Source organism: Semicossyphus pulcher, unplaced genomic scaffold (genome assembly GCF_022749685.1).
Source record: "Semicossyphus pulcher isolate SPU_LCO1_2020_fin unplaced genomic scaffold, fSemPul1.0.p SCAF_6, whole genome shotgun sequence".
NCBI lineage: Eukaryota > Metazoa > Chordata > Actinopteri > Labriformes > Labridae > Semicossyphus > Semicossyphus pulcher.
The window spans coordinates 15,198,075-15,225,488 of NW_027211737.1; the positions used below are offsets into that span (position 1 = coordinate 15,198,075).

Genomic DNA, 27,414 nt, shown 5'->3' on the forward strand with positions numbered 1-27,414 from the left:
TGTTGTTTATTCCTGTTGCATTCTGCTCAAAGCCTGACCTTTACAATGCATTCACTGGGAAATAAACAGAATTTACTCGCTGTGTTTATCTGAGGCAGTTAACAGGAGAAAATATAAATATGCTCGTGTTACAATTAAGCCACCCTGCTCATTAGTGTCCCTAAAAGATACCGCTTCCCTGGCTCCCTGGTGAAGGAATCTGGGTAGGGGGAGACCCCCCAATTTCAGAGCTGCTTTCATAGATATACCTTTTATGTGAGGTACAAATCTTAACTCATCAAAACAAGTGAAAACACAAGCGACGGTGAGAGTTTGTTTGTGTTCTAATTAGAAGGCTCTATCATTCTGCAAATGTTTGCGTCGCATCTCTCCGTCCGTCTCCAGCTGGATGTGTCCTTTCCTGTGGTACAACGGCAGGAGACGTTTCTGTTCATGCAACTTAACCAGCATGATTGAACATTCAGTGTAGACACAGAGAAAGTGAGAGGGAGCGTTAACAGCATGTTAGAGTCAACACATGCATTACACCCTGACATGTTTAACGTGAGCATGCTGGGTAATACGACACACGTGTCTTAACAACGGGGTTGCAGCTTCAGTCTCAACCAGCGGGAAGCGCTTAACGTGCCTCTTCGTACTAAAACTGTGGAATATCGCTTTGTTATGCAGTTTGAGTCTTTAAGCACAGAAATGTGTCAAAGCGCCTCAAATCCATCGGTAGAGTTGGAAGAACTGACATCTTTTAGAACATGCAATAACATAGTGGACATTTCACATGTCTCAGTATTATTAAGGGTGATTGAAATTGGACTGAACGTGTCATAAGTGTGGCCTATAACTTTACTGTTTGCGTTCAGTCTCACCTCTCTCATAGCGTCATTTTAGCCCACGCTAGCAGCTCAAACCAACCTGCAGACAAAGCCTAATGCTCAGCAAGTGCACAAAGTGGAACTTTCAGAAGCTAAAGACCTTCAGTGGGTTTATTGTACTTTAAAATATGAGCTAGTTTTTGTCACAGTGGCAGATGTGGTGTCTGACCTTGTTCTGACTGAGTGTGTTGTATATCCACTCTTTATGCCCTTTACCTAATGCTTGCCTGTGAAGTGAAGGCTGGCCCACACTGAAAGATTTTTCAACAGATGTTGAAAATGTGAGAGACCCCTAACATGATGACAGATAGTGATACATTTAACAGTTTTGTTCCTGTAGTGTGTGGAGAGCAACGATATGACCAAACCAGCACACCACACACTCACAGATTCAAATCATGAACAGCCAGAGTCCCGAGTCTCACAACTGGAAATGTCGCAAATCTCTGGCAGTCAAACGTGACTTTAGAGTAAACAAACATGGTGAACGACAGGCAGAAAGAAAAAAGAAAAACAACAGTGGTCTTGGAGACCGCGTGAACATGGGCTGTACATGCTACAGCACGAGCTGGAGGTGAGTAAAAACTGCCATGGCTGTTGTTCTGTCAGCTTGCTTCCCACTTGCAGCATGTGCACAAAGTGGAGCTTTTAGAAGCTAAAGAAACAAATATTTCCCTCTGAAGTTTCTGAAAGCCTGAGAAGAGCTTAGAGGAAACTAAAGATCTGACTGAAATTCACAAGGGGGACACAAAGATATTTAAATATATCTAACTTTGCTGTTTACTCACCATATAATGTTAATGGGTGATAATATTTCAGTGTTAGGGCCTGTGTCCACTACAGACGTTTTTTGCACTGGCAGCGCCTATTTTCTACACAAACACAATGCAGTTTGGCATTTTCAGTGCTTTTTTGTCGTTGTCAAAAATAGTTCAACTGTTGGAACACCGTCGGACTCGACCAATCAAAATCAAGAAGGGGGCGATATCAACTTTGTCAACAACAGAGGAGAAACCAATCCTTTCATTATGTGTAACCTATGGCAACCACTTTGGCGATGTGCGAGCCACAAACTCGCTACTGACTACTAACATTAACGTCGCTACTACTCATTACTACATTTCAAGCTAGCCAAGTTTCAACAAGTTGCCACTAAACGATGGCAGAGACGTGTTTTGTTTTCACGACAGAAGGGTCGGTTGGAAATGTGCATAGCGGGCGGGGCCTATGCAGATTCCAGAATTTCCAGAAAGGAGGAGATTTGGCAGGATTTTTACAATGTAATTAAACCTATTTTGCAGAAAAAACTTATCAGACACAATTTATTATTTCAACCAGAGCATTTTATGTCTTAAAACATGACTGGAGCAGGTTTTTAAAGTCTCACTGCACCCACAGGTCTGCCCATAACTCCACCCACTGCACAATTTTGAAAAATGCTCAAAGTGGGCAAGGGGCTGAGAGGGGGGTGGAGTGGGATGGGTGTGTCCGGCAGCTCACTGACGTCCCCTCCCCTGGCCAGAGAAAGAACACAGAGTCTCAAGGCTCATATGCCATAGAGGGCTCTTTTGAGGTTGAGGACTTCTCCCGTCCAGAGTTCCCTGAGGAGCACTTTAGTGTGGTGGAGGACCGTGGTGGTCCCGAGTCCTATCAGTTCGAGCCGTTGGCTCCAGCCCCACTAATGCCTGACGCCGGAGGTTTCAGGGCAGAGGCAACGCAAGTGCATATGCGCCGACTGCGTGTGCAGCCTGTTGTAATTATTTTTGATTCTGAAGAGAGAATGGGCGCAGTCTCTGAGTGGTAATGTAATGTTAGCTAGAAGGCTAATGTACAGTGTGCTAGCAAAAACAGTGTAAACTCTAGTGAATGATGTGTCTTGATCAGGATATATTTGAAAATGAGCGCGGTTTCACAGACTCCCTCTCAAAGACGGGTCTAGGGGGTTTACTGCCCACCTCTGAGTGACAGGCATAAATATTTCTTTTATGAATTTCATTACATAACTTTGTCCCAAACAGTTGTGTCTGTCACTAGCAGCTGGCAAGGTCCAGGTGTGAGGGGCACTCACTTTGGCCAGTCATTTAGCTCGGCAGAGGGATCATTAAAGAGTAGAGTCAGGTGTGTGTGTGTGCCTGATTGCTCTTGATTGAGAGCAGGTGGTGGGAGCTTATATATACCCTTTGAGTCCAGCACCCAGTGCTGACTCATTGTCTCACCTCCAGAGATAGTGAGAGCATATCTCTGTGTCTTCCTGCATTTTCAGTGTGCTTGTAGAAATCAAAATAGCAAATTTTTTGTTGGGCTTATTATCTCAAAAGCCTTTTCTGTTCTCCCTTCAAATCCCTTGGCCCATTTTTGTTTCACAAAGTTCTTTCCAGGGTCTCCCTGAGAGTTTACTTTTGGTTCAGCTGCTTGGCTGTGGTGGTTTAGTTTGCCTTACCCTGACTTTGATTTTGGTTAAAGGAGCCTGCTTTTTGCTCAATATTATTAGTCCTTTCCCACTCCCTTTCAATCGCTTGCGATTTTCAGTGGCTATTCCTTCGGGATAGCTTTTAGAACCCCTTCCCAGTCCGCATTTGTGTCCCACTCCCCCGAACCCTGACACCAGGGCTGATTTAAAACCGTAGACGGCGTGTTTGAGCCATTTCCAACCCATGAAATGCCGATTTTTATAAATTTGGTAAGAACTGTCAATATTAACACCAGCATTGATGTGTTTCATCACAGTACATAAATATAATTTAGATTACAGCTCAAAAAACATGTTTAAGTGTGCAGTTACTCTTACAGAATATCAGGGTCTAAACAGCCCACAGGTCCTGGGTCAGGTTAAACCAGTATTGCATCTGTGTTATACTGACACTCTGGGTCAAAGGTCAAAGTTTTTATTTTTAAAGGAACAAACAAAAAACCATAAGGACACGGTGAGCATAAAAATGAATTTAGAAACAGTGGTTCATTTACTTAAGAAGGTCTAATAGTGTAAACAGGTTAAAAAGGTAACACGTTCTAAACAAGGAGCTCAGGTAAGTTCATCGCTTTATAATGCACCTGAGAGACACTGGTGAGGGATTCAATTTACACGTGACTTTCATACAACTTTACATTCTCAACAACAACAGACGAACAACATAACATAAATTTGTGTTTGTTTATTTTTAATTTGATATTTTATGCTAATTATTTATTTTGAGCATGTCAGCAGCAGCTAACGCTCTCTAAGACATCGAGACAGGTGAGGAGTTCTGTCTCTGTAGGTCTGTCCTCATGGAGCTCTCCTTCTCCTCCCACTGCTGCTCCTTCTCCTGCAGACATCTCCTGAGGTCTTCTGTGGTTTTAAGGAGGGTTGACTTCTCCTTGTTCCACTTGACTACTTGTTTCTCCAGCTCTTTCTCAGCCTCCTTCAGAGCAGAGGTGAGCTTCTTGTTCTTATGTCTCTGATATTGTACTTTAGTGAGACAGGAGGCTTTTGTTTTCTCCATCTCCTCCTGGTGGTGGCTTCTCTCCTGCTGCTGCTGAGTCTCCAGCAGATTCTTTGCCTCTTTTAGTGCAAATATGTTCTCCTCGTTTTCTGCTCTGTACTTCTGCTGAGCTTGATGGGAAAGGTTGGATCTCTCCACAGCCTTTTTAGCATCCCCTCTTAGTTTCAGCAATGCTTCCTTCATCTTGCTCAGTCCCTGCTTCAGCTTCTGAGCTTCAGCCCGCTCAAAGTGAAGATCACTCTCCATTTTTTTTTCTTTTGAGCGAGCCTCCACCCCTGCTGTTTCCTTTTCAGCGAGCAGCTCCTTTAGGTGATGATCCATTGCGTCTTTTTCCTTCTCAGCCATCCCTCTTAGCTGTTTAATACGGAAGACCTCTATCTTCATTGTCTCCATAGTCTTCTGAAGGGCCTCACTCTCTTTCTTCGTTTTCTCCAGCTGCACTTGGAGGTCTTGTTTCTGATAGTGCTCCAGCTCCAGATCAGTGTTGGCTTTTCTTAGGCTGGCCCTGACCTTCTTCAGCTCAGATTTGAGCCTTTCCTCTTCTCGTGGAGCAGAGAGCACCTTATCCAGCTGCCCTTGGAGGTCTTGATTTTTATAATACTCCATCTCTAGATCTATGCTGTTTTTCCTCAGCCTGGCCCTGACCTTCTTCAGCTCAGATAGGAGAGGTTCCTCTTCCCTCTGAGCAGAGCGTTTGGGCTGAACCTGTTGCAGCTGGGATTTCAGGCTAGAGATCTCTCTCTGCAGCTCCTCTCTCTCACAGCTCCACTGCTTGTTGTCTTGCTGCTCTTGGAGCTGATCCAGGAGATTGGCCAGGGAGTCCTCTTGGATGTCCAAGAGGACTCTACCCTGGGTTGTGCTCTGGTGGATCCTGGCCTCGTTGTCCTTAAGCTCGCTCCTCGCTAGAGCTTCGAGGGAGCTTAGGTAGAAATTGAAAGACGGTTTTACTTCTAAGTAATTGATTTCCATTTTTGGAGTTGTTTGTCTTTTGCGTGACTTGCGTGTACTTTGACGATGTGGATATTCCAATGTCTCAGTGAACTCTGAACCAAAACTCTGAGCTTTTATAGTCTCTGAATCATGACATCATGGATTCTGTCCTTTGAGCTGTGATCTACATGTTCTCGGATCTACATTCTGATTCTATTCCATTCTGTCATGTGGCTGTTGCTATGAGACCACTTTATTTTTTATCTTCATTTGATAAATTCTATCGTAACAAGTCATTTTAAAGCTTAAGTTTGCTCCCCCCCAAATGTATATAGTAATATGCAATATGTAAAAATAGCATTAATGAATGATAAAGGTATTTTATCACAACAACTAAAGCAAAATAACAGAAGCATTTGCAGGCAAATATACTTACAGTAGGTATAAATATTCAAACATTAAGCAGATTGGCTCTGGTCAAAGTCTATATCATTTATTGATTTTCTTAATTATTAATGATGCAGTAACTTGTCAGCAGCATTTTGATGTTTTAACTGGTCTAGATGTAGCGCAGTATAACTACTAAAGAAATAATGTTGGAACAATCAATCCATAATATTGCATCATATTTAATATGTGTTAAATAGTTTCCCTTTATATAATTAATTAATAGAAATACTCACTCAACTACAGGTACCATTAAATGAATTGAAGTATTGTGCATGAGTACTTAGTGACTATCCACTATGGAAGCATGGAGGCCAGAAGGCATTAAAGCAGGGCTGACAGGCTGTGGATGAACTACTAACAGTTGGACCTCATCCCACGTGAGCGATAAGAAAGAAGTGGCCAGTGGGAGTTCAAGTGAGAACTCTAGGAATGGAGAGAAAAAGAGGAGAAGAAAGGAAACAACTGTGACAAAAACAAGAGAGCAGAGAGTGGAAGAGAGAGCAGCAGAGAGACATGCATTTAATGGAACTGCTGAGAGACAGTCTCTTTTCACAGTGGCACATCTCTGTAGCCAGAAAGAGTCTGCGAGGGGGGACAGAGATAGGCAAAGAGGGAGGATAGATGGAGCGATAGAGGGGCACAGTCAGAAGGGAAGGGCGTCCTAAAGTTGGGTCCACTTCACAGCGGCACAACAGGGTCGTTAGAGAGGGATAATGGATTAGAGGGAGTCATAAAGAGAGGAAGAGAGGGAGCAAAGGAGAAGAAGGGGGCAGGAAAATGATGATAACGTTGGATTCCCAGCAGCATGGCACAGCGGAAGCAGAGATAATGATGGAGGGAGAGGCACATAGAGGGAGGCAAGAGAGGGGAAGACGGGGAGTGTGAACGCAAATCACATCGAGAAAACTCAGCAGTAAGTAGCGAAAACTGCAGAAGTGAGGGATGAAGGGATGGAATGCAAGGGACGGAAGAAGAGAAACAATGGGTTTTTTTTTTTTCTATGTGGCGCTCCAACAAGGCTGTGAAAAAAACACACACTCTTCCCCTCACGCACACACAGTTACACTCACTCATACAGACAGATAGAAGCACTGCAGGGGAGCGTGGAGAAAAAGAAGTGCAGGGAGAGAGAGGAAGAGAAAGAGAGAGGGAAGGAGAGAGAGAGGTTTAGAGCAGCAGATGGAGAGATGAAAGTGTTGATTATGGCCTATGGCCTTCACTGTGTATGTGTGTGCCTGTGTGTGTGTGTACCAATGCAATGTTTTCATACAGTGAAAACAAATAATTCACAGTGTGCGTATGTGTGTGAATGTGTTTGCATTTCCCACAAAGTTCGCTCTAATTGAGAGACAGCAGCACTCCCGCTGACTGCGGGGCTGCATGCTAAGATAACACACACACTTGTGCACACACCCACAAAAACACAGTCTGCTTCTCCACAGCGGCTCTCTCCTCCCCTACTGGTTAGGACATTAATTAGGGGAGAACACCAGAAAATGAGAGTCATAGAGAGAGGATGGGCGAGATTTGTGAAAGGAAAATATTCAATGTGACAACACAGTTTTGCTTTTGACTGTTCTGCTTTAGCTCAAAGATTTCTAGTAAAACTTCAGAGTCGGGACGGGAAGAAGAGGGGGAGGAAAGACGGAAAGAGGGAGATGAGAAAATGGGACGGAGATAAAGAACACTGTCTTCACTGTGCGTTCTGTCTGCACCACGGTTCTGGTTCGTCAGATGGCGCGAGCCCCCGCCCACAGGAAGCGTGTCTGGTCCGCAGCGCAGCGGAGCGCTGGCCCGAGCAGCTGCATTTGCCTGATCACAAGATCCCAGGATAACTACATTATCGCGCGAGATTTGCGATAAGTTCAGTTTGCACCTCCGAGGTTGATTATCTTCTCATTTGGATATCATTCCAAGATTTTAGTGTGTTGATGTTAAAAAACGAGAGTCTGTACCGCTCTGTACACGGTGTTTCATTTTGAAATGACCGGATGCTCTATGCTGTTTTCGCGGCTGACTTCCTGTTTGGAACGATCTGCTCTGTTCAGCTTGATGCGAGCTTGAAGCGGCCTCCGAGAAAAATAGAGTCGGCGCGTATCTTTAGCAGAGCAGAACGGAGAGATGCTTCTGGGATGCGCCAGAGACATACAGCGCCACCTGCTATTTAATCACGAGCTGTGTAATCCTGTGGACTTTAAGCTTCACTCTCTGTCTCTTTTAAGTTTTCTCTCTCTTCAACATATCCGGCTTGGTAACAGTACGTCTCTCCCGCGTCCTACACAGGTTACACGTCAGCAGACATGCTTCCTTTGACTGCCAGCCTCTGTCGCCTGTTCTAACATTTCAATTACAGCAGAGTTCACAGTCCATTTGATAACTGAGGCCACTTCTGCTTTCATCTCGCTCACAGAGTGCAGCTTTGCACCAAAAAATGAGCAGAAAAACACCCACTGAGAACGTGATGTGTTGCAGATGCTCTCTGGCCTTCCAACGTACAGCCAGAGCAACACCTCGGGGCATGTCAAACCCCGAGCTTTGTCTGTAAGGCCGTGCCCACAAACCTGCCTCTACAACCAGACATTTTTCTTTGAACTGCTAAATATCTTTCCACTGCTTCCTGCTTTATCTTCCGTCCTCCTTCTAAAAATGATGTTTTTTTCCTGTAGCTCTTTGAGGTTTGCTCCTGTAATGAAATGGATCACAAATTAATTGCATCATTACCGCATTAACTTGGAGTATTCAATAGAATCCTCTGGACGACTCAAACACAATAACAAATGGTCACTTTAATTTGCCTTTGGTTTCATTCTGTCTCCGATATCCGTAGAAAATGATGTTTAATCCATTTTACAGGGTGTAATTTGAAACGCATTATCATCCCCGGCGATGAATAACACTTTCACTCTACGTTTAAATGCCGTGTGTGAATGTGTCCTTCTCCAAAAAGGCTGTTTTTGCTTTCAAACTCTTTCTTCTCTTCCTGCTGGTTTACAATTATCCACAACACTGAATGGAGGCGCTTCTGCTCAGCCTGTTGAAACTTCCGTCAACTTTTCCTCTGACCACGCTCCCCACAACTTCTCCAAACTGCTGCAGGCGCTCTTGTTTTCTCTCATCCTCGATTCTCGCATGTCAACGGCGTCCTGCCCCACTCCACTGGCTGCCTGTGGTGGCTCATTCCAAATCCAAAAACCTGGTGCACACGACTGCAAATGAGCGCACATCCCCATCCCTCCGGGTAACGCCGTGTGCAGACTCTACATAGCAGCCAGTCAATGCCCTGCACTCTGCTAATGTTGTCTGCCTGGCTCTCCTAATAATGTGACCCGGTAATCACTCATCCCAGCCTTGACTCTCCTCCCTCCTGGCTCTGAAAAATATTAGAATGACCTTCCCAGCACAGCCAGGGCCAAAGAGTAACCCAACTGAAGCTGAAAATTAATCTCCTTAGGAAACATTTCACATCCTCTTTAAATCATACCCTCTCTCCCACATCGTCCACTCTGCACACACTACTCACATACTTCATTCACTTTTCAGCTCTCAGGAAACTTGTGTGATGTCCCGCTTCTTTGTCTCAGCTTCTCTCCTGAAATAATAAGTCACATTTTTGTCTGCAGCTCCAGAGACGTGGCTGCTTTCAGAAGAAGACAGGTGAGGTGTGACCGAAACCGGAATGAATCTCCGGGAAAGATGTGTGCTGATAGACACGCACCGATTTTTCCAGCTTCACTGCATGTTTCTGAGTTGGTTTTGAACACAGCAGGACTAGCATCTTCCTGTGTGCTACCTGTAAATGCAGAACTGCAGCTTACTTTTCAATCTTTTGTACCGGAGTCTACTCGACCTTCTGTGGGTTTATTGTGCTTTAAAATATGAGCTAGTTTTTGTCACAGTGGCAGATGTGGCGTCTGACCTTGTTCTGACTGATCGGCTGTATATCCACTCTTTATGCCCTTTACCTCTGTGAAGTGAAGACCCAAACAAAAGGATTTTTAAAATCTTAACAGATGTTGAAAATGTGAGAGACCCCACACATGACGACAGATCTTGATAGATTGAACAGTTTTGTTCCTGTAATGGTGGACAGCAACGGTATGACCAAAACAGCACACCACACACTCACAGATTCCACTCATGACCATCCAAAGTCCGACTCTCACAACTGGAAACCTCGCCAGATCTCTCGTGGTCTAACATGGTCATGGTATAGTAAACAAACCTGGCGGACGATGGACAAAGAAAAAGGGGGGTGGGGATTTAGCTCAGTTGGTAGCAGGCGCCCCATGTATAGAGGCTACAGTCCTCGTCGTACTGATCGCAGGTTCGACTCCTGGTCTGCCGATCATTTGGTGCATGTCATCCCCCAGTCTCTACTCCCAAAATGTCCTCTCTCTCTTCAGCTGTCCTATAAATAAAGGCTGTTGCGGAGACGGCGTGAACATGGGCTGTATGTGTTACAGCGCGAGCTGGAGTTGAGTAAAATCTGCCATGGCTGCGGTTGTTGTGCTTCCTCCTTCAGTCAGCTTGCTTCCCAATTGGCTATCCTTTTGTTCCACGTGACAATCCACAGAGTGCGTGTTCAGCTGTCCTATGGATTCCCCCCACACAACAGGACATCAGATTATAAATATAGAACATGTTTAAAATGTCCCAAGGCATCTCCTCCTTCTCCCTCATCAAAAACCCCACGTCTCTGCCATCGTTAGTGGCAACTTGTTGAAACTTAGCTAGTTTGAAATGTAGTAATCAGTAGTAGCGACGTTATTGTTAGTAGTCAGTAGTGAGTTTGCAAAAATTACGATGACAGTTACAGCTGCTTGTGCATCGCTGATGTGGTTGCCATTGGTTGCACATGATGATATGCATAATGTCACCTCGTTCATTAACGGGATTGGCTCCTTCGGCTTGTGAGGTCACAAACCTGCCAATCTGAAAACGTGTTGTTCAGCCTGTCCTTGGTACACTGCAGTTTAAAATCAGACAGGCCCAGCCATGGAGATGACTGCTTATGTTGTCCCTGATAGCACATGAAAAACACCACATGGAGATGTTTACAAGGTTAAACACTAAAGATAATCTTTAAAACCATCAAAAAATCAGGATTTGCTTCGGCCTGATTATCTTGTGGTGTGTACCCCGCATTAGCGTTGTATAAATGTATGTTCCATCTCATTTTCTGCCTCTTTTTCAAAGTGTGAAGCTCAGCAATCGCAACGTTTTGGCAATCCCACTTTTGCAGTGCATGTGGGACTCTTTAAATGTCTGTATTCCTGCTGCACATCTTAAAGCTGTCTCTGTATTTTTCTCTGTTAAAGTTGCTGTTAGAGGTGTTCGTTGCTTTAGGAGATACAGTTTTAATACTGAATAATAAAACCAACTCCAAAGACTTCCTACTGGGCCCACAATTTAACAGAATGCAGAACCGACCAGCAGATTTTGTCAAATTCACTCCTGCCCATTCTGTCTTCATCTCTTCCCCTCTTTCCCTCCCTCTCTCTGTCTCTCTCACTCTCCTGGAGACCAATTAGACATAGTTTACTGAGTACAGACATTTTTTCCCACCATCCCCATTCCCTCTCTCGCTTACTTCTTGTCTCTTTTCCTCTATTTGCACTTGTGCTGGCACACACACACACATCTGAGAGACCTATTGGTAAAGTTGTAAACAGTCAATTTACTGGAACCCAAATGGGAAGGCAGGGAGTGTTTGGGTAAGAAGAAGGAATCACAGGGATGAGAAAGACAGGGGAAAGGGGCTAAGGAGTGGACACACAAAGGTAAAAGGAAGAAGGAGGGACGAAAGATGGTGAAGAGAAGGGACACAAGGTCACACAACAAGAGCTGAAAGGGAGAAAATGGAAGCATAAGAAAGGAAAAGTGGAAAGCACGGAAACAGAGAGACAGGAGGAGGACAAGAGGAGATAAGGGTTGAGAGAAATCAGCGTAATCCCTCTGCACCTCGCTCTTTCTCCTCTCGTCCTCGCCTCCCCTCGCAGGCAACGTGACTCAGCCAAAAGCAACATTTCGGCATCACGTTGGACTATTTGCTCTCTTCGCTCCTCTCCAGCTCCTTCCTGCTCAAAGCTTTGGGACATGATGGAGATGCTGCGGGATCAAGATACATGTTTGTGGGCTTTTGTATGCTTAAGTGTTCTTGCCACATGATGTCATTAATATTTTATGAACTTGTGTTTGTAGTGGGGTCGCTCCTTACGCATTCACAGGAGTGACACTCCTGTTGTTTACAGGCATGACGTCTAGTTCAGTGTCCTGCACCTGCAATGCAGCTCGTCGTTTACTCACATCTCGCTTCAGAAGCTAAGCTCCTCTTTACCTGTAAGGCGAACTATAGCTTAACTGTCCGCACAAGGTGCAGAATAAAGTGTTTTCACCTATAACAACAAAAGAAATGTAGATGAAGCTTGGGGGTGTTGTGAAAGGACTCACCTCTCCATTATCTTTACAAAAGGAGAGTTGGAAATCGTGCACGTCATCAAAAGGCCCGTAGCATCATTAGCCCGGGGCCAAAGGCTTCAATTTTGCCACAGCGCCTCCACATTACAATAGTCTCATTACTTCCTGAGCACCGGTTGTCACAGCAAGAAATATCTGCCTTGTTGAACAAGAAAAGCCTCACCAAGAGTGCTACACAAGAAGAGGAGGGCTTTCTATAAGGTGTGTCCAAGTATTTCAGACCTCGCATTGTTACCGTGTCTAAGGTATGCGAGTGAGGGCTTTGCTGTTGGAGAGGGCCGTCTGACCTGATAGAAGATGCGCGTTAAGACAACATTTAGACCGGAAAAGTAATGAGAACAGAAGCCCGGCTTTTGGCCTGACCCTGCGTTCAAAGGCAGAACAGTATGGGGTCTTGAGTCTTCAACTTGGTCCATTCTGCAGGACGTGAGTGACAAAAAGAGGGTTTTCTCTTCCATCAGGGGGAACTTAGCTGCTATTTCTGCTTATCGAGACAGTTTTCATGGTAAAAAGGGATCTCTGCTTTACAAAAGAGATTGATCCCAGCTTTTTCTTCTCTGATGCCCCACACACGCACACACTCTCACACATACTGTGCAGCACATACCGATGCACAGACATAAATACACGCACTCAAAGGGGGAACGCAGTCTTGAGGAATTAGATACATTCTCTCCCTCTCTTTTTTTCTCTCTAATGATGCCATGACTAAAATGTTAATTACAGCTAAAAAGAGAAACGATTGTGAATATCAAACAGCAATTAGCATGTATCATCATCATCATTAGCACCATTAGCTGCAGCATAAGATGGAGGATTATTTACCAAAGGGTGGAATGATCATCAGCTGCTTATTCAGGGCCTGAAATGTTTCAAAGGCAGCTTTGAATACAAAAAAAACCCCACAACAAAATCATCCCTCTTCAAATTTGCATAATTAATGTAGCTTAAAACATTAACTATTGCGAGTCCTGGAGAATGATAGCGAGAGCACACTGTGCTCACTGGAAGAAAGCAGTTATTTATTTAATATGCTTCAACACACACACACACACGCACAGGCGCAAAGTTCGTATTAAAGTGATCTTATTTTTCTCTCCTCCCTTTGCCCTTTCCTCTCCCCATCACGACTTCATTCCTGCACTGATGAAGTTTAAACCCTTCCCTGGGTGTCAATTGTCTGGTCTCAGCACCTGAGCACGGCCCGATGGATTCTGGACAATCTTTCGGTAGATAACCGGGATCAGGTCATTATCCTCCACTCTATCCATGTGGAATAAACCTCTCCTTTCTTTTTCTTCTCATTTGACTATTGTGCTCGAACACTAAAGGTCATTCCACACTTATGACGCCCAGAGGACGGCTAATATTAAATTCCTGACATTAGATTGCTTTAGAAATCACATTTTTCCTCCAATGCTTCCCTCTCCTCCCATTATCGCTCTATTTTTTACCTTTGTGATGGAGCCTGAAAATAAAACATGTTGTAAAGGACGATTTCCCTCCGGCAAAATATTTAACAACAACACAACAGTGCACTTTCTTAGCTGGGCTAAAAATAAAAAACTATAATAACATGCAAATTATTCCTGGAACCCGAGAATGATGGAACTGGACTTACCAGTCTAGATTACTAATTAATCGTTTGCTGTGATTAATCGCAATTAATCACTTTTTCTTCTAAAGACTGAAGCTCATAAGAATGGATATTTAAATGTAAAATCAGGAAATTAATGTAGAATCAAGAGAAAATAAATATATTTAAGTTAAAACACTGTTGTTTAATAGCATCTTTTAAACTTTAAACACAGATTCTCTCCTGTGAACCACACATTACCAATAGAACCCTCAAGGCCATCAAAACTGACTGTCAGCTTGAAAGGCATATTTCTTATGTATTTAAAGAAATAACAACAAAACCCAGGCCTATAAGTGCCAATTGAATTTCAAAACCATAATTTATCCATCTTTAGCTAGGATAGTTCGATGTGGCGGTTGTCACACCACTGCTGCGGTGAGCGAGCCGCCCGATTGGTCGCTGTCCTCTTCCTGCCCACTGCCCTAGGCCAGCCCCGCCCGCCCCTGACTGCCTGCGCAGTGCTGCTGCGCACGGGACAAGAGGAGAGAGAGCAACTCAGAGCTGTTGGCAGCGGAGCCGTGAACTGCGATTACTCTGAGCAGCAAACATGGGAATGAATTACAATAAATATAAACATATTTCACTGGTCTGAAAAAGATGTCGCGAGTCGCTTTTTAGAAAAAAGTCACCTAAAAGGAGAGAGAAAGTCGCTAAATTGGCAACACTCACAGGAATTGCCACAGGAAGTAAACACAGCTGCCTTAATGGCGTTTTATTTTTTTTAACACATTCAATATTTTAAATTAATCACAAAAATGAACGCCTTAATTTTGACAGCACTACTAATTATCTTCCCAAATAGTGTGTGCATAAAAGTTCTGGAAAAAAAATATAACAGCAGCGTGAAATGTGTTCACTGTCAACCATTTTCCAGGCCACCTTACTGTCTTGTGCAAGACATAAGGAGGGGTTGAAAGGCTGAAAGGTACTTGTATAAAGAAACTAAGGCTGTGCAAAAATATCCATACAGCAAAGTATCCCAATATTTCATTTTCACGATAATGTATCCATTTTCCCGACCCTCATATCGATACATTTAATGGATTTAAGACGCCCTAATATTTCCCTCAAATTCCTGTGATTATAACGACCTCTGCTCCTGTACATGTCGCTGTAACGCTAGTAGGCTGGTTTCTTCCCTGCCTCTGTCACTGCCGGCAATACTGCAGAAGAGCAGGGTTGAAAAATCTAAGCAGACGCCGGACCACACTTTGGTAATGCGGCCAAAACAGATACAAAGGATTTAAATAACTAGCCTACGACTTCACTACCAAGACACTGTGCAGAGAGCCCTTTTTATCCACACACCTACAGCCTAATGTATGTAGAATATTTCGAGTATCGTGATACGTATCGTATCGTGACCCAGGTATCGTGATACGTAGTGTATCGTGAGGTCCTTGCCAATACCCAACCCTAAAACAAACATCCTGTTACATCCTGTCTCCATGTTTTTAAGTTGGTAAAATCGTAATTCAGGACTACAACTAATTACACAATTACAAAAACTACAAAAATGTCATGCAGTACCCCCTTCTATCCCACATCTTCCTTACCTTGTTGCACAAAGGAGCCGTACACGAACCACATGGAGTTGTACAATGTAGTCGAGGACACAGATCCCATGGGGAGCCGCGGTGGGTTGAGCCAGTTGAGCAAGTACACCAGGATGCCAATGAGGAGCACAGTGCCCGCGATGCACGCCCACAGCGACAGGTCGAAGGGTGCCAGGCAGGCAAACATGTCCACAGTGCGCTCGGCCTTGCGCAGCAGAACGCCCACAGAATAATCCATGTAGCGTGTGGTGAAGTCCACGACGCTCTCTCGCTCAGGCGTGATGGTCAGGGCAGAGAGTCCCACATCGGCACGCTGCAAGAGGCAGAGGGCAAGAGAGGACTTTGAAGTAGCAACACAGTGAAAATGTGTAGGTGAGGAACAGGGACTTTAGTCACCAGAGACAGGTAGGTGCACCATATAAAATTATACATTTAAATAGAAGTAAACGTTAATATCACCTGGGAACATCTGTGCCACTGGTAGATGAACAAAACATGTTTTCTGAGCACAGAGCTTCAGATAATGTGTGTTGTCTTACTACCAAATCAACTGCAAATATATCAGAAGGAAGATGTGTTGTCTTATTCTGAACTTTCAGAGAATGTGTTCTTTGCTCACCTGTTTATAGATGAATGGGTAGATTACAAAGTATATTACTATTAACTTTACTTCCAGTGAAAGATTGCTTTCGATGTCGACAGGTGGCAGGAGTATTTCATCTTTTGTTTTGAAGCGTTACGAGATCTTATTACACGGCTGTGTTAAATACTTGATTCTGATTGGTTAGGGTAATAATCTTGAAGAATAAATGTCTGTTAAGTCACAATCTATCGCCGAATGAGGTAACACAATGGTGATTGAGCCTATGGCCCACTGATGAAAGCCTTTGCTTTTGCAGTATATAGTATTATTACATTGTTGCGATAACAACCTGCTCTCTATGCATTATCCCTTACTTAACTAAACTGTCATATATGAACAAATGGAGGACAATGCCAACACTTGGAAAAAGTAGAAGGTTGTATTGTGCCAGAAATTGTAATCCAACCGTTGGATATAAATGCATATAATAACTTTTCTTACAGAAAAGGACTATGATCTTCTATGATCAACTTTGTTATTCTTATTTTGTGTTTCTTTACTGCTAAATGGAGACTGAACGTTAGAAAGAAAAGGCTCTGCAAAAGTAAGCATGTTTGGATATTGTCATTATGTGCATTGTGCTCTGTTTTGCCTCTGTGCATGAGTATGACAGGACTGTCCTGTAAGCTCTGCATTGAGCGGGCATCTCACTTTTGATATCTTCCTCGATTACTTCATTGATCTGCTTTTAGGTCTCGATGCCTCCACAGGCATTAAAAGCCGATCTTATTGCCTTTCTTGGATTTTTAAGAGAGATCTAATGACTGCCTTAATTATTTTTGTGTAGAGACTTTAAGATGAAAAAAAAAAAAGACGCTCTCAGTGATTACGTCTCCCCAGTAAAATAGGCTGAGCTCAGCTTAAACGCAAAAACAATGATGACTAATTAAAATGTTTTCAGTCCCCGGTGCTTGGTTAGCAGCTCCAGACAGCTGCTTGTACCATAACAAGGATTTAAGATGCTGTTGTGAGCGTGCACACGTGTTTGAAATCTATACTTGTGCGAGAGATTGCACATACTATGAACTTGTACCATAATGAGATTTTCATTGTTGCTGCAAACGAATGACAGCGCTGATGAACGCTAAGCCCTACAGCCATGACACACACGCGTACTTTCACGCTTACCAACCACGCGCCTCATCCGTATCCGCACACACACACACAAACGCACACACTACAAACAAACATTTTAATCCACTGTAGGCAAAAAAATCAGCTAATTTCACAGATGAATGAGGAAACAAAATGCTTAAATGTGCAGAAATTGTCACTTGTACTGCATAGGAAGAGTATTGGGAGAAACCCTGCAGGATGCCTGTTGGCTGAGACAACACAACGATATGCATGCTAATGTGTGCGCGTGTGAGGAGGGATGAATTGCCATGCTGAATGTGGTGGTCAGTCAACATGGGAACTTGCAGAGAGCACTCTGGGTAATAATTATCCGGTATAATTGGGTTTTTAGAGAGATAAACCTTGCTGCTGACTGATGGAGAAAATAAAATTATTTGCACGTTCAGTTGATTCGCAGCCTGTGCCTGTCTGAGCACACATTAATATGCATCGTGCTCTAAGCATTTCTCTATCATTTTGTAAGCTGTTGCATTGAGGGGAACACAAAGGCTAAACACACACAAGCATACAAGGTCAAGGGAAGGTGAGCACACTCTGAAAAAATGTTCAATAGGAAATAATGAAGTGAAACATCCGAGAATGCACCGCAGACAATAAAAAACGCATCCTTGACCTATGGAGAGGGAACAAAATGTGCTGCAGCTTTCACAGGCGACATGAAAGGGAATTGCACACACACAGAGGTATAACATGCACTTACACAAACAGACACTCAGTGAGAAACAGTAATTACAACTTAGTTTTTATTATGCATATTATAATGTATGAGTATGGTTGAAATGTGGTAAATGAGGCTCTACATATGCAATGGCAGCTTTCTTTGCTGCCTATTGCTGAAGTGTTGTCTCATTGTGTAAGCAACATGCGGTCACTTATATAAAAGTTGTATTTATATTTATGAAGAGAATCAAATTACTTCAAGGTTTTTATTAATGAAATGTGGTATTAATCAACTCTATCCGTTAATCTTAAGGAAACGAATTATACTAACTTGCAACTTCCAGGATGCAAGATACGCGTCTTAAATGGTTCTGCCACTAAAGAAAAGTATGATTAAGGTAGCTTTATAAGTCACCATGAGTTTATTAGAAGCTTAGTAAACTTTTAATCACTTTAATCTTTAACTTTAATCATGCCTTTTGTAATTTCTGTTATCAAGTTGCTGTTGCTGTTGCTGTTATCACAGTATTGGCCTTGCTGCACCTCTTTTTAGCAATCTATAAATTATTTTGGGGACAGAAGAATAGCATGACGGGAAGAGGCTGAGCCCAAGGCTTATTGCTCGCAGGCCTCAACAAAACAACAGTCAATGAATGTTTTAAGGAACCAAGGCCCCAGAGGAGAAGACAAGGACTGAGAAACCATGAGCTTGTTTGCTTAGTGCTCGTTTCTGTGGCGAATTAAAATGAGCTCTGTGGTTTCTAAAGTAAGGACAAAGACTGAGCAAAAAATGACCACGTGCTGGGAGTGCAAGGAGGTATTGATATATTCATGTTTGTGACTGATTGTGGAGTAAATATTTAAATCTTAATATTTTGTCATTACTATATTTTATTGCTGTGCTTAACAAACTTTGACATAATAATGTCAAATATTAAGTAATGATTGGTCTGCACTGAAAACTGTCTGTGCATGCAGGCAGACAAACAAGAAACTACAAAGATGGCATCAAGGGCCTCATACAGAGAGGAAAAAGGGGACTGAAGACACATGGCTTTCAGGATAGAGATATTTAAAGCAATATATTATAGGGTGCATGCAGAGAGAAGCCTATAGAGAAAACCTGTGTTCAGGGCCCAGAATTTTGTGCTTCACCCATGGGTGGCGTTACCTCAGGTAACCTGTATGCCACAGCGTCTTTGTTATGGTTAAAGTTTTTTATCTTCCAAATGCTCCAATTTATAACCCTCACACTAAAGGCCTCTCCAACTTTGCGAAATCCACTTTTACCGCTTCACACTCTCTTGAGAAACGTCGTCTCCACTTTTTAACTTGCCTCTGAGAAAGTTCAAGTGTCTGTCGGCAGTTAAGCATCAAACACTTGAAGATACTTGAAGCAAGTCAAATGATTAGAAAGCTGCTGTGTTTTCACTAATATGCAATATTCCATCTCTGGATCTTTGAAGTCAGCTCCACTCTGGTCCACTTCAGACTACATGCTGCAATTGTTAGTGAACGAGAGTCTGAATTTCTAACTCCTAATTTAAAGAAGTTAAACTCACTCCTATGGTAGCCTCATTTAAATATTTGCTTTTAAAATAACATGACTTCAACGGGGAACGTTATAATGAGACTGAAAACTCTGCAGACTCAACCTGTAAGGATTAAGTGATGCCTCTGGCATGTGTCTGCTTGCATGCATTTTTCTCCTCCTTATGTATTGGTATAGAGTGTTTGCATAAGTAGGCAATGCAACTCCAACTTCCACTTAATTGTTGGTGAATTGTTTGTGCATGTATGTAAATCATTTACTCCTCACCTTAAAGACCAGTTCACCCATCAGTCCGTTCCACTGACCGTCGGACTGCAAGCTGCCATATTTGTGGTCTGGAGCGACGTAGATCTCATACTTAAAACCCAAGTAGTTGGACAGAGCATCCAGAACGTCGATGGAGTAGCCCTGGTACTTCTTCGGTTTTCCCAGAACGTTCTCTGACACCATCACAAAGGGCTCCTCCTGCAAGGCAAAGATCAATCAGTGTGTCAGTAAGTCAGTCACGCAGTCAATCAATACACCAGTCATTCAAGCATTAAATCACCCAATTACTCAAGTGGCCATTATACCACCGCAAACGCTCACCCTAAAGGCTGGGAGCAGGTCTGTGAGGGCCTACATTACTCTTACAGTACAAAGAGGCAATTCTCCACACACTTACACACACTTCTCAGAAAGTTCACTGCCATCCCTCTGGAGTTTTGTATTCTTAAAAGCACTGTTCAATTTCCTGCCAATAACGAAATCAAAGCCTTTTATGTTTTAAGACCTGCATGTCTTACTTTAGACCCCAGTCTCATTCTTCACTTTACCGACACATTTCTACCTTTGAAAGCTACCTTACTTTCTATATGCATTACCGTCCTATGTGGCTGTGTGCAAATTCAATTGGTCAGCCCTCTCACATGACTGTCACCCCTTTAGGTAAAATGTGTCATACCTCTGAGGGTATCCTCCTTGCCTTGTAGAGCAGGAGGTACTTACAGCATGGGGAGTAGTTAAAACATTGCTCTACAGTGCCTCTAGTGGCCAAAAACTCCACAGAATTCCTTAAAGAGGTGGTATATGGATATATAATGTTACAATGTTGGAAAGTTTCAGATCTGTAGGTAACAGTATGTTGGATCAATCCCCAGGCTTCTCAGCTCAGTCTGCAGGCTGTTGTGAACGCCAGGTTACACACTGTTTTCTACACGCTGTGCAGCCTCAGCAGGCTTCAGAGAGCTGGCCAATCAGGAGAAACAATGTTACAATGTTACAATGTTACAATTTCATTTAGCAGACATTTTTGTCCAAAGTGACGTACATCTGAGAGAGACAACACAAACAAGGATCAAGACAGAAGGAAACAAAGTCAGTATCTGCCAACAAATAGCTTCTAGTGTGATCAGGCACAGGTGCCAACAGGCCGACAGTAGTCTTGTAGGGGCGGGGTTTCTTAAAGGGACAGAGCTGACTGAGTTGTTTCAGGCGGAGGCTGTATGAGGGCCTGCACAGAGCACCAGTGTGAGGAAAATTTGGTGTTTTTTTGAAGTGTAAATGATGCTAAGCTACTCCACAGGTATCACAGAGTGAAATATGAAGCTTGAAATGAGCATAATACCCCCCTTTAATTGATTTGTAACTAACATACACACGAATAGGAAACTGCAGAACTCTGAATACCATCGGTAGCACATCTTTCTTTTTACAGATACAATTTTTTTAAATAAAGAACAAGAAAAAACAGCTCTCTGACCAGAAATAAATCCGCCTTGTTATAAATGTGGAGGCAGACCAGATGCTGACAAATGTAACAAGACAGATGCAACAACATGCTGTACTTAATATCTGTCAATGCGTTTAAATTCTTAGCTAAATGCTTCTTTTTGGACCGTCTGTTTGAAATCCCAGGAGAAAACACAGCCCCGGCCTGCTTTTGGGTGCCAAACTTCCCTGCTCTGCTTTGGTTCTATTCACAGACAGAACCGTATTTAATTATATATTTAAATGATAACCTATTTAGAATTTTCAAGTGAATTAAAATGTTGAAAATCGATAATTGCACCATGCAATTCAGCATATTTGTTTTTTATTGGTTCATTTTGAAATGCGCTCCGGGGCGGCTGAGCCGCTTGTTTATCGATATCAGCATCTAAAGGGCAGCTTCCTGTTGAGGTTAAATGACATCCAGCAATGCTGACATTTCAGGCAATTAAGTGAACACAGCACCAGGAGGAGTGAGGCATATTTAACAAGGTGAGCAGGAAGGAAACTAGCCTTAGAAGGGAAAAACAAATTTGATGTCTACTTTTATTTACTTTGCTTAGATCGAACATTTCATAGAGGAGTTTTCTTTGAAGCTCTCGTCTCTTCCTCCCCCTTCTTTTTCTCTCTTCTTTAATAAATCCCGATTGATGAGTGAAATGTTTTAGGCCAGTATGTCTTGCAGATTTATGAGGGCCTGGGTGCTATTGACTGGATACTGGCTGCACATTAAGCACACACACACACACACACACACATGCAGGCTAGGCTTGGCATTAACTTGGCGGTTTCTAATCCTTGCTAGCTGCTGCTGTTCAATAAGCTATTAGGCAGTGAGTGGACATGCATGCCAAGTCCCTCTCTCACCACAGGCATCCATCAATCATGGCAGGAACACCCGCTAACACACACAGCCATACATACTGAATCACCGCCTAAAGTACCACTGATTGCTTTCTTATGTGGGTGCTTTAAACCTTTTTTAAGGAACATAAACATGGCAGAGAAAACATGGCTGACCGTGTTTTACAGGAGCAGAATAACACAGACCTTAATAATTTCATACACTGCTCAGGTGATGTTCACACCGGAAGCTAATTTTCAAGGTTAATCATGCATTAAGTCGATATAATGACAATTAAAGAATTTAATTGGGGCCAGTGAACACAACAGGAAGTGTAGATATCAAGGTTTCAATGGTTTTTCCTGCGTACACAAGAGAGTGTAAGAACATTAAATACAGTATATAGTATATTCAGGCTCTTCTTCATTACTAATTCCGTATCTGAAGGGCAGCACAACAGGAGTCCTGAAGAATCTCATAATCTAGGTAACAGTCAGTCAAATTAGAGAGATGTGTTCAAGTGCAAAGCAATGAAAGAGGAAACAGAATGAACAATCCAGCAACAAAGAGTTCTTTGAAAGTCTTGTGAAGAAGGATTTTTGGTTTTTACAAAGTACATCAAATTAGCGAATAAGTATTCAGTTTGGATTCCCTTGGCTAAAGCAAACAAAACAGAACAGGGTTTCACTGAAAAAAAATAAACTTTTCCTTTTTCCATTTTCTCCTATTTCCAATTTCCTGTTTGTATTTCAGCTTGATTTATTGATTTGTTTCCAGTTGGCATTCCAACTAAACAGGCTCTGTGTTATTCAGTAACACACACACACACCAATACAGTACATGCATTTAGATGCAGGCACACATGTCCACCAACACAAGCTGGGAAGCTAACAATGTAACACGGATAAGAAAGGTGCATGTGCTACTCTTTAGAGCTTTGTGTATCTGGGGTGAGACTTAGAAAGTTCTAGTACTTTATATAATTATTTTAATACATATAATACATCCGCTAATTCTATAAGTTGCACTGAATTCTGTTTCCACTATGACATTGCAGAACTAGCATTTTCAGCATAAGTAACAGCTTTTGCCATTGTATTTGTTAGAATTAGCTGATCTAGCGGTTAGCGATCTCCGTTAGCACTCAGCTTCAGCAGTTAAAAGACAGCTCACCATGCAGTTATTTCTCAACAACTAGCGCCTACAGGATCTTTTGGGCAAACTTACACTGGTTCATTTTTTCTAAGGAGTTATCAGTGGTAGCTTTCGCAAACTTAAATCGACCTGTAAAGCTTCTTTTAATCCAAGGCTAATGCTATCGCTCGTCACGTTTGCTGCTCTCTTCCTTGCTGCAGGTCAAGAGGAAGTGAACCCCGGCACAAGGTACTAATACCTGATTGGCAGGCTGTGATAGCTACTTAAGAAGTGTTATGATATTAATTGAAATAAAATATTATTAAAGGAAAATAAAAGTTTATTTTTTTCAGATGATAAAGGTTTATCTTCTTGGATACTTTTGTCTGTTTATTTTACTTTTCTGTGCATCTTTTTAAAACTGACAAGTGATTTTCTGTCCAATCTCTCAGTAGGAATGATCTTTGTAACACCCATTCCCTAATTAGTTTACATTTTATGGGGAATTACTTAACCTGGGTTACAGTAAAGTTATTACTGGAAGTTAGCAGACACTTTGATCCAAAGCAAAAAAATGATAAGCTATTTTTTTTTTACACATAATATCTATACTTGACTCTACTGTGCACTCACAGTCCTTCAGAATTAACGTTTCCCATCAAGGAACTTCAGACACCCACTGAAAAATCAAGCTGCTAATCTGACTCTTGTTATATCTGTGGTATAGTGGGTGTAGTTTCTTCTATAGTAGTTTTACAAAACAATTGTAGTAGGGTCAATCTGCAGATCTGCATTTTAAGCTCACTGATCTCTGGTCAGGACACAGGTTGTTTGACAGTTCATGACACTTCTCTTCTTCACTCTTGCATTAACGCGAACCATTTCTACACCTGAACACCTTAATGTGACTGACCTTTCTTCTTTTATTACGCCTATAAAACAAACCGGCTATTGGATAAACACTGTCAAAATTATTTTTTGAATAAAGCAAAAGTTGCAGAAAAACGCCTCATCTATAAAATGCAGTTTAAAGAGTTGTTCAGGTTGTGACTCCTGAGAGGCATCGAGTCATGTAATCATCTAAACACTTACAATAGCTCACCGGTTGGTCTGCCGTTGAGCTGCCGGGCTCAATCGATACTAAGTCGATGGTTTCCAGACTAAAATCTTGTAACGAAAAATTACCTTGTGAGATGTGGTCTGGCTTTGTGACGCTAATCTGTCTCCCTACTGTCTCTATCCTCTCCTGTTGTTATTTTGCAGCCTCTTCCTTTTCTCATCAGCTGATTGAAACAATGTGGCATATTTGTACACTGCAGTGTCTCCTGCTTTCCCTTTGACACCTCTTCTCTCAACATCCACTCATCCGTCCATCCATACATGGAGCCCGCAACACTTTCCATTTGTCATTCTTACAAATCATCCAACATCCCAATCTGTGGTGATTTCAACATGTTTTGGATTTCTTTTAGTTGGTTTCTTGGAATCCTGTTTTCTTGTGTGGAGTCTCTCTTTCTCCTCACAGAGATTGGGCGGCTCCCTCCTGCACTGGCTCCACCTGCACCTTTACACCTGCGCCTCATCACTGCAATCACCACCTGCACTTAAACCCTGCTGTGAGGTTTCTCTGGTGCCAGAGTATTCCCGCTTCAGAAGTGGTATTTCGGCCAGCTCTCTCTTGAGTTTTTTGTGCATTCGCATTATTGAGCCTTCCAGCTTTTTGTGTATTTTTCCTGTGCCTAATTTTACTTCTTCCAGTTCCTCCACGAGCCCCAGTGCTACCGCCCTATCTCTGCCACGCTGCCACACTCTCTCATTGGATTCCTTCACCAGCCACCGCCTCAAGCCCTCACGTCTCTAGCCTTCACCCCTCCTTTGATTCCTCTCTCACGCCCTGGACCCTGGATCCCCTCTCCTCTCCCTTTTCCCCCTTCAATAAATTCTCTTAACTGCTCCATCTGCCTTCGGTTGTTGCTTTTGGGTCCAAGCTAAACACCTGTTTTTTTCAAACAGTAACACAATCCTTCTCCTACATCTCCTCTTTATCTTCAAGTTGTTAGTCTCATCTCATTCTCCTCATCCCTCCTCCTCCTCTCTTCTCTCTATGCTAATTCTCTTCGCACAAGTTCATCCCCTGTCTCCACTTGACTGGAAGCACCACACGCGGTCTCTGCGCTGCTCGGGTGTTTTCGGAGACATGATTGGGACAGGGAACAGCAATTTTCCACAAAGACTACGTAATGACCTTTGAAGAGGCCTCTGAGGGAATGCTTGGAAGGACAGAGTCATGTGGTGATTTGCAGTAGTGAGCATTTGTCTGTGAAATTGGTGTAAAATGTACTTTTGAAAAGCCTTGGCGGTCTCTGCGGAAGATTAGATTTTTAAAATGAATTTTCTCTCAATCTCTGTTTGATAAAGATGGAGGATATGTGACACAAAACCAAACAGACAAGTGCTGCAGATTGGAAATCAACTGCAAGTCTTTTTATTTTTGTAGGATTCACTCCATTTTTTCCCTTTTTTTAACAGGATATAAGCCCAACATTTTCATCAACACTAGTGAACTTTTCCAGGCATCTCCATGGCTAAAGAGAGTTGTTTCCCTGTTTGTAGCAACTCTCTGTCTCATGTGTGTCATCATCTCTATAAAGTAAATCATAATATTACACGGCTGTGTTAAATACTTGCTTCTGATTGGTTAATTACGGCATTCCAAAGTCTGCTATTTCTCGATAACAGACCGTTGCTATGAAGAACAGACTGTTTCTAGGGATGCGCCTCTTGTCAAACAATCTGAAGGACTAACTGTAATCATATCAATCCGCCTAAAGAAGTCTGGTACATTTGATGAAGGTCAGTTTACGGAGGGGAAAAAAGAAGAGAAAAAACTGCAGAGAGAAAACAATTATTCTGATTCTGATTCTGATTCTGATTAAGGCCGTGTCTACACCTACACGGGTATTATTGAAAAGTTTTTCCTTCCTTCATTTCCAAAAAAACCCCGGTCCACACAAGCATGGTTATAACACGAGTTCTAGTACAGATATGTGTAAACATGTAAAAAGCCCCGTTAGCAAGGTTAGAAGCATCACTGTTTTTGTCACGTTCGTCATTTTGCAAGGAACGTCGCCTCATTTGTGACACCTCACAAAGGAGATAATGGCGCACAGTCATGAGCCAAAAATGCCCTTTACGCCATCTCTGCGGAAACTGAGTTTCTAAAAGGTCTTCACCCTGGCCGGTGGTTTACAAAACATCCGTTTTCAGTGGTGTGTGTGTGTGGATGAAAGGCTTCAAAACGCAGAGAAAAAGCTACGTTTTAAAGATACCCGTGTACGAGTGGACATGGCCGAAGGTTAAACGATGCAAAAACTTTTACCAGAGAGATCTACAGAACTGAAGACAGCACATGAAGTAAACATTGAACGGAACACAGTACGGGATACGCCAGTGTATCTTCTTGTCCCATTAACATTACTAACCATATGTCTTCCCAGGAGTTTTTGAGCTCCCTTGTGTCGTAGGTTTCTGGGTATCGTTGCTGCAGACCACCTGCTGTTGTGGATCTGCTCGACTCAGACTGCTACAACTACTTCGCCATAGTATCATTATTACAGTTGCTAATGCAAATAATAGACCTGTTGACTTCAACTGTTACAAATATCATTATCAGCCTTTCATCATGACTATACTGTTCTTGCTAATTTTACACATTTGTACCATTATTATTGGAATTGTAAGTTAACTTTAAGTATGTATTATCTGTCGCCGTCATGTAACAAGAACATACTGTATGTTGTTGCTGCTGCTCTGTCTGTCTGTCTCTATCCTGCATCTCCCTCCGTCCCATTTTTCGGCCCATCCAGTCGAGCAGATGGCTGTTCAACATGAGTCTGCTCGAGGTTTGTGCCAAATGTTGTACTGCTCATGGTGGATTCATGTCGGTGTTCTGTCTAAATTAAATAACATAAAAAGAGTATGGTCTAGACCTGCGCTTTTTGTAAAGTCTCTTGAGATAACTTGTTTATGATTTGGCGCTATACAAATAAAACTTGATTGATTGATTGATTGTTTTAAAGACGGTGAATGATGAGACAGAAAACCTCAATGCACTGATTCCTGCGGTCCCGTTCACCTTGTCTTACTTAATTTAATGTGAGTAAAAACAGCTCGGCTAGCTCATCTTAAGAAGGCTACAAGAGTTAACTGTTGCTATGGACGCAGCTCTCACTGTTAATGTGACAGACTGTTTTTAAACGGAGCGGAAATAATCATTTTTAAAACAATAAAAT

The 27,414-nt window shown here is 42.6% G+C and overlaps 1 protein-coding gene across 1 annotated transcript in view; it reads right to left on the reverse strand.

Moving 5' to 3' along the window:
- Window positions 1–27,414, reverse strand: part of grid2 (glutamate receptor, ionotropic, delta 2) — a 514,857-nt gene that overhangs the window by 95,842 nt on the left and 391,601 nt on the right. Inside the window, exons 10-11 of the mRNA XM_069682887.1 lie at window positions 19,663–19,860; window positions 15,404–15,716 (exon numbers count right to left, since the gene is read on the reverse strand). Of these exons, the coding sequence (XP_069538988.1) occupies window positions 15,404–15,716; window positions 19,663–19,860 (511 nt within the window). The remainder of the gene's footprint in view (window positions 1–15,403; window positions 15,717–19,662; window positions 19,861–27,414) is intronic.